This window comes from Gymnoscopelus braueri (genome assembly GCF_963280865.1).
Source record: "Gymnoscopelus braueri genome assembly, chromosome: 7".
Lineage (NCBI taxonomy): Eukaryota > Metazoa > Chordata > Actinopteri > Myctophiformes > Myctophidae > Gymnoscopelus > Gymnoscopelus braueri.
The window spans coordinates 47395596-47406376 of NC_137608.1; the positions used below are offsets into that span (position 1 = coordinate 47395596).

A 10781-nucleotide genomic window follows, 5' to 3' on the forward strand; every position below is an offset into this window, starting at 1 on the left:
TATACATCAGGAAACCTATCGTTGTATATTGCCCAGCCCTAAGTTTTATTCTGAAGTAGTAAATTAATAATTTAGCAAGCTGAGGAGCCGAGCGACACGCACTCTCACTTACTAACCCCCTCCCAGATCCTTAAACTGACCTTAACCACACCGAAGGCCTAATGATAGCCTGACTTTAACCACACAAACCCATAAACGTCAGTGGTGGAAAAAGTACTCAAATTCTTTACTTAAGTAAAAGTACCAATACTGCAATATAAAAATACTCTGTTACAAGTAAAAATCCAAAATTAAAAATTTACTTGAGTAAAAGTACAAAAGTATTGGCATCAAAATGTACTTAAAGTACCAAAAGTAAAAGTACAAAATATTTGAAAATAGCCGATCTACAAGCTCACAACGCGTCGCGATGCGACGCGTTGTGACGCGTTGTGAGCTTGTAGATCTGCTATTTTCAAATAGCCTATGTATAAAATAGGGTTAAAGTGGTTAATGTATGTTTCATTATATCATAGTTTGTATCTGAAAAGTAACTAGTAACTAAAGTTTTCAAATAATTGTAGTGGAGTAAAAGTACAATATTTGCCTCTGAGATGTAGTGGAGTAGAAGTAAAAGTATTGAAAATTGGAAATACTCAAGTAAAGTACAAATACCTCAAGATTGTACTTAAGTACAGTACTTAAGTAAATGTACTTAGTTACTTTCCACCACTGCAAATTTGTATACATCAGGAAACCTATCGTTGTATATTGCCCAGCCCTAAGTTTTATTCTGAAGTAGTAAATTAATAATTTAGCAAGCTGAGGAGCCGAGCGACACGCACTCTCACTTACTAACCCCCTCCCAGATCCTTAAACTGACCTTAACCACACCGAAGGCCTAATGATAGCCTGACTTTAACCACACAAACCCATAAACGTCAGTGGTGGAAAAAGTACTCAAATTCTTTACTTAAGTAAAAGTACCAATACTGCAATATAAAAATACTCTGTTACAAGTAAAAATCCAAAATTAAAAATTTACTTGAGTAAAAGTACAAAAGTATTGGCATCAAAATGTACTTAAAGTACCAAAAGTAAAAGTACAAAATATTTGAAAATAGCCGATCTACAAGCTCACAACGCGTCGCGATGCGACGCGTTGTGACGCGTTGTGAGCTTGTAGATCTGCTATTTTCAAATAGCCTATGTATAAAATAGGGTTAAAGTGGTTAATGTATGTTTCATTATATCATAGTTTGTATCTGAAAAGTAACTAGTAACTAAAGTTTTCAAATAATTGTAGTGGAGTAAAAGTACAATATTTGCCTCTGAGATGTAGTGGAGTAGAAGTAAAAGTATTGGAAATTGGAAATACTCAAGTAAAGTACAAATACCTCAAAATTGTACTTAAGTACAGTACTTAAGTAAATGTTCTTAGTTACTTTCCACCACTGATAAACGTAACCACGGACATGCGTTTGCCCAATGCATCGTGAGTATTGTCCCGCAAATCGATCCTTTCTAAGTGCTTTGAGTGGAAGTGAGTTCAAATGAAGGTCCTCTGTCCAGGAAGAAAGTGTGTGTGTGTGCGTGTGTGTGTGTGCGTTCAGAAGGAGTTATACATCGCAGCATTGAGAACCATTAGCTAAATGAGTTAAGCCCTGTGGGAATCTCATTAGAGAAAGAGATGCAATCTCACCTATTCCTCTCTCTCTCCTTCTCTCGTCTCTCGTTTGATCCCCCTCCCCTCTGAGTGAGTGATTGGGCCGTTAATACCGATCGTGATATAACACGGGTCCCGAACATCGAAGCCTGTGTGTGTGTGTGTGTGTGTGTGTGTGTGTGTGTGTGTGTGTGTGTGTGTGTGTGTGTGTGTGTGTGTGTGTGTGTGTGTGTGTGTGTGTGTGTGTGTGTGTGTGTGTGTGTGTGTGTGTGTGTGTGTGTGATGTCCTTGATCCGGGACGAGGGGAGGCATGCGTGTGTTGTCACAGTCTCCAATCTAGAGTTATATATGTGAGCACTTAGCTGATGAGACCGTACCTGGAGTCAATGCACACACACACACACACACACACACACACACACACACACACACACACACACACACACACACACACACACACACACACACACACACACACACACACACACACACACACACACTAGGGCTGTCAACTTTCCTCAGAAATGATATTCGAATATTGGTCCTAAAAATTGGCAGATATTCGAATATATTCGAATATTATTATTATTATTAATTATTATTATTATTATTATTAAAAAAATATATTATTATATATATATATTTTTTAATGTTTTTTTTTTGTTGACAGAAACAATAAAAAAAACTATGTATCGATTGCTCGGATCCAATAAAACATATCTTTTGTTTGTGTTTATAACTTGAGACATTGTTTTTTGTATTGTCCCTGTCAAATAAACATTGGAAAAAAAAGGGGAAAAAAAAACCTTTTTTTTTATTTTTAAATATTCGAATATTAATTTTCATATTCGAATATACATATTTTCCCCATATTCGAGGAATATTCGATATTCGAATATTAATTCACCAGCCCTAACACAAAGTAAAGTTCCTGCCCACCACCACGGAGACTAGGAGTACTCTGTGGTGCCAGGCGCTGATTAGAGCGAGGGAAGCTGGGCGGGAAGGGTGATCTGGTACAGGTTGGCAGCAGCTAGTGCACCTGTTCAGTGGAGTGTGGAGCTGAGAAAAATAGCAGATCTACAAGCTCACAATCTGGGAACCCAAAGCCAAATGAGAATGAAAAACAGCGCCCTCTGCTGTTTGTACTATCTCATGTTGGCTCTGGGCTAAAGACGACGCAGCACCTATGCGCAAAGGAAACCGGGGCTCCTTTTCCGGGTGGTGCGACTATGTTTTCATTCCCACTAACAATATTTCTACACGGAACACTAACACCACTTCTCCCAGAGAACATGGATCGTTTTGGTTATAAGCCCACTTGTTTCTATGATGAAAGAGCAAGTTAAAATGTGAATATCTTTCCGTGGTTTTGTCTGCTCCGCGGACGCCATTGTTAAATTAGTTTCGGCTTGTTTCGAGTAGGGAAGGATCAGCGGACACGTAAATCCCGCCCACTGCATTTGATTGGGTAAAGCGCGGCCTGCTTCCTGATCTGAAGGCACGCCCACGCCCACACAGTGTGTACACGTTATGACGAACCTTCACGACAGATTCCAACGCAGAGCAGAATCTGTTCTTGAGAGATTAACAAGCTCATAACGCGGCACTGAATGCTGCGCTACGAGCTTGTAGATCTGCTATTTTGGAAAAATTGTGAAAATATGTGCAAATCTTTTTTAACTCAAATTATTTGCTTCTGGGGGTTCCTACTGTAGAACAGAATATTTTTCAGATGGGGGTCTGCGGCCTAATATATAATACATAATAATTTTGGGGGTCCTTGACATGAAAAAGTTTGAGAACCACTGATATATACATAGCAACATACGTTTTTCAACAAAAAAAAAAAGGTTAGGATTTAGAAGACATTTGTAGAATCCCCCAGAAGCAAAGATTTGAGTTAAAAATGTTCGCTTTAAAAATATATATTTTCAAAGATTTGCACAAATGTTCAAGATTTTTCAAAAATAGCAGATCTACAAGCTCGTAGCCCGGTCTTAATGGGTTAAGAACCTGTCCATGGCAGTCTTCCTTGTAATCCTGCTCTGCTTTGAGTTGCAACAGAGCTTCGGTAGTTCAGTGGGGTCAACCAGGTAGACAGCCCGCTGATTCTGGCTAAGCCCCCCCCCCCCCCCCCCCCCCTCCACACGCACACGCACACACGTACTTAACTCACTTCACTGCCAAGCTACAGTAACTAGGTGACCTGAATTTATCTTAGGTTTACTGAGCCAAGATTTGAAGCTCACTGTTGTTAGTGATATATTCTTCAAATCGAGTCAGGTTGGCAAAGGAGACGCTCAGATTGAATGTTTATCGAAGACCGTCAAGTGCCACATTTTTTGAATGTTTGTTATAACACAGAGAAGGGTAAAATAAACAACAACGTTTGAGTAAGTCAGCGCCATGACAGCCGTAGAGAATGTCAGGTATATGTCTTTGGGTTTTTTTTCCCGGAGTTGTAAGCTTTAAAAGCTGTAAACTGCTGACATGACATGGCTTCGATCACTGCGTTAAGTAAGTGGATGTGTTGGATCATGTCGTATTGTCAGTGATTCTCAAACGCTTTCATATCAAGGACCCCCCAATTACTATAATATTTGGCTGCGGACCCCCATCTAAAATTATTTTGTGTCAGGGACCCCAATACAAGATTTGTGTTTTTTCAAGATGCTTTGAAAATAGCCAATGGAACCAAGTGGACCCTCACAAATTGAACCAAATGGACCTGTGTAGTGGTAATCTCTCAAGAACAGCTTCTGCACTGCGTTGGAATCTGTCGGGGAGGTTCGTCATAACATGTGCGCATGGGCGTGCCTTCAGATCAGGAAGCAGGCCGCGCTTTACCCAATCAAATGTAGTGGGCGGGATTCACGTGTCCGTCGATCCTTCCCCCCTCGAAACAAACCGAAACTAATTTAACAATAGCGTCCGCGGAGCAGACAAAACCACGGAAAGATATTCACATTTTAACTTACTCTTTCATCATAGAAACAAGTGGGCTTATAACCAATACGATCCATGTTCTCTGGGAGAAGTGGTGTTAGTGTTCCGTGTAGAAATATTGTTAGTGGGAATGAAAACATAGTCGCACCAACCGGAAGTGATGCGCTGAAGGCATACAACAAACACCGGTTTCCTTGCGCTCTGGCGTTACGTTTTCTTCCGCCCAGAGCCAACAGACATAGAACAAACAGCAGAGGGCGCTGTTTTTCATTTTCAGTTGGCGATGGGTTCCCAGATTGGTGTAGTGGTACATATAGATTGATGTCATTTGTTATTTATTTTTTGATTATTTCTTCAAAAGCTGCTAAAAACTCTCCTGTTTGGTCTGTGGTGTTCATAGTTGCTTTATGGCACTAAGAAGTCTAGGGTTGGGATCCAGATCCGGAGGAACCAGATCCGACATTGAGGAACCAGAATCGGTTCCATCACATTTGGAACCGGATTTACTGTATGTACCGGTGGTTCTCAAACCTTTTAATTTCAAGGAACACCGTAACTCTGAGAGTGTACAAATGTGTTTGTGTACACTCTCAGAGTTACAGACCTGTAAGCAGGGCCGGCTGGTATCAATGGGCTAGTGGGGCTAAGCCCCCCCTATCTTATGGAATAAAGATGAGAAATTATTATTAAAATGTTTTAGAAGAGATTGTTTTATATGCTGGTGGAACCTGGAGCAGCAACAGCATCAAACAGTTACAAGAAAAACACAAAATATGTCAAAATGGGCTGATTTCTTTTAGCCCAAATCAGCTTCCATTGGCTTTCATTGAGTTGAGTGATTGACAGCTGACATGACACGCCTGCTTGATTTACTCACCATTGGGGCTAATATATTTTAGCCCTCAAGCTCCGCCCTCACTGGCTTTTGACCAATGACAGAAAGGTGTACCTTTCTGTGCTTTGTTCTGGGAAAGTGAAGGAGGATTAACAGGCAGGTCCCAGTATTCAAATGGATTGTAGATTATTTACTTTCTAATCCGTCTTCAGAAAGGTATTGTGGATTTGCTTCATTTATCTGACAAAATTAAGAAACATGATTGCTGCTTTAATCACATTGGAAGTGGCTCAAGCTGTTTGGGGAAAGTTAACATCGCTAGCTGTGTGTGTGTGTGTGTGTGTGTGTGTGTGTGTGTGTGTGTGTGTGTGTGTGTGTGTGTGTGTGTGTTTGTGTGTGTGTGCGCGCATGTGTGTGTGTGCGTGCGTGCGTGTCACAGTCAGGGGTCATCACCATGGCAGCTTGTGATGGACATTTTCATTAATATTTCATTTTTGCCACGGACATGCAAAGTAATCATCTTATCAAAAACACAGTGGCCTAGCCCTAAATGTATACTAATGGACTCCTAATGTGTCATATGGTCTATTCCAATGTGCTGCACATTTTAAAACAATAGTATGTCTGCATTAACTACTGAGCCACTTAACGACCAACAAATTAAATCCTAATTATTTTGGATAATAATAATTGAGTCTCATCAGTACAGACAGTGCTTCAACCTCAAAAGGGCCACTTTAGCTGCAAAGGTGAGTGGGTGCCTAATAGTATACATCATATGGTTAATATAGAGATTGCTGGCTTTTCAAAAGACAGTGTTACTTGAGGACAGAAGGAGATCAAGTTCTACCAGCTAAACCACTTGGTTTGGTTTGGCATGTAGTATGTATGGTAGCTAGTGGATTCCATTAAGGTGATCAGGTATTCTCTGATGATGAGAAAGTCCAAGGCATGCACATGTAACAACGGAAAAAGACACACCCTACAAGCTACACTTGATTTGTTTTTGATTTATTCGACATAATAATTCAATGTTAAATGCTTCTCACGGAAACGTCAAGGATAAAATGCCAATGGAACACTGGAACAAGGAAACTTGAGAGACAAAAAAGATATGTACATGATGAGTGATTAATGAAGGGCATGCCAGGATTTTAATTGATTGCAGTCAGTGTCACAATAGTTTGGCAGGCACTGTGAGGACATGGCAAGGCACTTTGAGGACATGTGAAGGCACTTTGAGGACATTAACCCATTAAGACCTAGAACTGTGTCATTTTTAGATTTTATACTAAAAAGCATTACGGTATTTTACACTTTGGGCTATTCAAAAATAGCAGATATACAAGCTCATAGCGCGGCACCGAGTGCCGCGCTACGAGCTTGTAGATCTGCTATTTTTGAAAAATCGTGAAAATGTGTGCAAATCTTTGAATATATATATTTTTAAAGCGAACATTTTTAACTCAAATCTTTGCTTCTGGGGGTCCCTGGAACAAAATATTTTGATGGGGGTCCGCGGCCAAATACATATAATTTTGGGGGTCCTTGACATGAAAAAGTTTGAGCACCACTGATATAGAAACGTACGTTTTTCAGAATACTGTTGAGATTTAGGAGACATGTAGAATCGGCTTCAGGTCTCAATGGGTTAAGCACATAACGACACCTTTATGGGGTTTTTGGGCCTAAATATATGGTAATTGTTCGGGCCGGCCCAGTAGGGCCCAGTTAGGGCCGGGCCTTACTTTTCAGGCCCGTTGAGAACCCTTAGACAGACAGACTGTGTGTGTGTGTGTGTGTGTGTGTGTGTGTGTGTGTGTGTGTGTGTGTGTGTGTGTGTGTGTGTGTGTGTGTGTGTGTGTGTGTGTTTGTGAGAGAGAGACAGACAGGGAGAGGCTGTGTTTTAATTAATTGTCTGGTTCTGGTCTTATTTTGTTTATAAAGTGCATGCTATTCTTGTGTGCAGCTATCTGCACTTACAAACAACGTCCACTGGAGCAGTGGAAGCTCTGTTTTGTTGTGGGCACTTGTGTTGTTGTGGAGCATTTCCTATAACAAAGTATAGATGGCCTACAGTAGTGTCATTGCTGTAACTTGCTATCTGGAATGTGATGCTGTTGCTGCAGGGTGAACTATGAGTATCATATAGTATAATGGATGTCTTGTAGCCCCCCCCCCACCCAAAAATCACCACCAGCCGCTACTGCCTGTAAGGGTCCATATGGAACCCAGAAGGTCCCTGGACCTCACATTGAGAACCACCTTAAAAATCTTTATAAAATACTCTATGTATGTATTTATGATAGCATTTTTTTAAATAATGAAGGCCCACATATATAGATATTTTTGGGCGGTGAAACCGCCCCTATATGTGAGGTTTGGATATTTGCACACCAAATCCTGCGCTGTGATTGGCCACAAATGTACCCCGCCTAACCCTGCACCGTGATTGGCCAATCACAGTCTATTCAGGACTGTGATTGGCTAGGGAAACATGACACATGTGCATAGCCCTATAAATAGGACCATAACTTAAAAAAAACCATAAATGTGTTTTTTTTAAGTTATGGTTTCTTCCATCACTTCTTCCATCACTTCTTCCATCACTTCTTCCATCACTGTGATGACCACTGTGACCACACCGCCCACTTCACACTGGGTGTGATTTTTTTAAATATAGGAATGGTTAAAGGGAACCGTCAAGAGGGAATCGTTAAGAAACCGGAATCGTTAAAACAATAAGATCCCAACCTTATGTGTGACACCCGCGTTCAATCACTGTAAAAAAAAAAATCATGGATGCTTACGTTGTAAAAGAAAATATGCCGTGTGATGCTACCTGTCTTTGCTGGCTATTTACATACCATGATATACCTGTGATATCTGTAATCATGATTTTATTTAATATTTCAGGTTTGTTACATACTGCATAAGCACATTTTAAAAAAAATCTGCCTATTTGATTTAGGTTTATCTAATTATTGGTCTAGTACTTACAGTAGTAATGATGTTTTATTATAACCCCTGATAACCCCTAATGAACCCTGAACAAGGCAGCCTGGTCTGTCCCCAGAACGTTGGTATTTTTGAGTCTCCTGTGTCTACAATGCATTTGTTGGCATTGGGCAGCTATGGGTGTGCGGCGACTCCTTTATCCTTAACTTGTCTTTATGAACCTGTGTGATAACGCTGTAAGGTTGATAAACTAAAACTAATGCACTTCAACTTGTATTATCACAGTATAAGTATTTATACATCAATTGTTTTCTTTCTGGGTTGCCCTGTCTGTCTGTCTCCTTCCCTCCTTTGGCTAATTTCTCCAGCTACATTTACCTGATAACCAGAGTGGATGAATGACACATGAATACTAATACAATATTTGTATAGTACTTAACGTTTTTACTTAAAGTAAAAAAAGTCAAAGCTGAGCTAAACTGGGTCGTCAGGCTATTATTAGCTCTTTGAGGATATCAAACATAAAAAAAAAATACAATGGGAGCAAGTACAGTACGCTATCGAGTCACGATAACGGCAAACTGGCAAATATGTTTTTAATACTTTATTATGGAGGTTCTTTCACACTGTGGTGTAATAACATTAATTCCATCAAAGATTAACCACTTAAACCCTATATGCACATCAATAGTGAAAATAGCCAATCTACGAGCTCAAGACATGTCGCATTTTGGCGGGCTGTGAGCTTGTAGATCTGCTATTTTCACAGAATGTGCGCCTGCTTTTGCCTATTTTCACCTATTATGTTATGCCCAGAATAGGGACGCTAGGTTTCATGTGGTTAAAGTAGAGACGACTTTGTGATGCATTGTTAGCTTAAGCAGATCAGTTATTTTTGGCGAGCTATGCCATCATACTATGGAGAATAAATTGGCATGAAATTTGTCGAGTGTAAATGTGCTGAACTCTTGAATGTTTACATCTTTCATCTTTTAACTTACATACTGTATGTCACTGTCTCTTCTCTCTTCTCTTCCATGACTCTTCTCATTAGTTAACTCTCTTCTCTATCTCTCCATCTATTCTCTCTTCAAATCTTATCTTTCTTTCTTTCTTTCTTTCTTTCTTTCTTTCTTTCTTTCTTTCTTTCTTTCTTTCTTTCTTTCTTTCTTTCTTCTCTCTCGTCGTCTTCTTTGTAAGACGTGGCCGTGTCCTTGGGAACCATTTAGTAGATTAACAAAGCCATATATCATTAGAGTTCAGGATTTATGGTCCTACTGTTGATGTTTAAGCATAACCACAATGCTGTTATCTCTCTCTCTCTCTCTCTCTCTCTCTCTCTCTCTCTCTCTCTCTCTCTCTCTCTCTCTCTCTCTCTCTCTCTCTCTCTCTCTCTCTCTCTCTCTCTCTCTCTCTCTCTCTCATTCCTTGGATTCTGTCCGTCCGTCCGTCCGTCCGTCGTCCGTCCGTCCACATACATACAAACACCTGACCCTCATACCTGATTTACCCCTTTGGATTAATCACACTTGATGACCCCCCCCTCCTCTCTCCTGTCCCATGCTAACATTTGCAGTGTGTGTGTGTGTGTGTGTGTGTGTGTGTGTGTGTGTGTGTGTGTGTGTTTGTGTGTGTGTGTTTGTGTTTGTGTGTGTGTGTGTGTGTGTGTGTGTGTGTGTGTGTGTGTGTGTGTGTGTGTGTGTGTGTGTGTGTGTGTGTGTGTGTGTGTGTGTGTGTGTGTGTGTGTGTGTGTGTGTGTCTCTCCAGGCTACCTCCCTAATGGGATCCATGCAGTGGAGGCCATGTTGGCTGCAGCCAGCATCGGAGCCATCTGGAGCTCCACTTCTGTTGACTTTGGAGTCAATGTAAGCACTGTGTGTGACGTGTGTGTGTGCATCTGTGTATGTGTGTGTTTACTTGCATTTCTATACGAGAGTCTAATATCCCCACAAGTATAGTACAATTTGAGAAATTTACATTGTGAGGACCCTTTCCTGGTCCTGTGTGTGTGTGTGTGCGTGCGTGCATGTGTGTGATGAGCCCTACCCATGGCCACTCTTCTGAACAGAGACTTTCTTTCTGCTTTCTATCGCTGAGTTGATACTGCCCCCATGTGGCAAAACCGGATAACTACACCTACCAATAAATAACTACCAGTGGAGCAGTGGTTCTCATTGAAACATTGATCATTTATACATATTAGGCCACGGACCCCCATAAGACAAGATTTCTGTTATACTAGCTAGATTTAGTACAGAATTGTACAACTGTCTTTACTGTAGGTGGGAGAGTGAAACCTACAGTATGTACAAGCTCACTTTTTTTATTTAATAATAATTAAAAAAAGGAACTGTTTTGGACTTAGGTGTCCAGCCCACAGCGACGATGTGATAC

The 10781-nt window shown here is 40.6% G+C and overlaps 1 protein-coding gene across 1 annotated transcript in view; it reads left to right on the forward strand.

Moving 5' to 3' along the window:
* The window catches only part of LOC308089083 (acetoacetyl-CoA synthetase-like), a gene marked incomplete at both ends in the record, with an annotated part of 34530 nt that extends 23849 nt beyond the window's left edge, over nucleotides 1–10681 (forward strand). The window contains 2 exons of the mRNA XM_080433655.1: nucleotides 10155–10252; nucleotides 10670–10681. Coding sequence (XP_080289781.1) covers nucleotides 10155–10252; nucleotides 10670–10681 — 110 coding nt within the window. The remainder of the gene's footprint in view (nucleotides 1–10154; nucleotides 10253–10669) is intronic.
* Nucleotides 10682–10781: the final 100 nt, after the last annotated feature.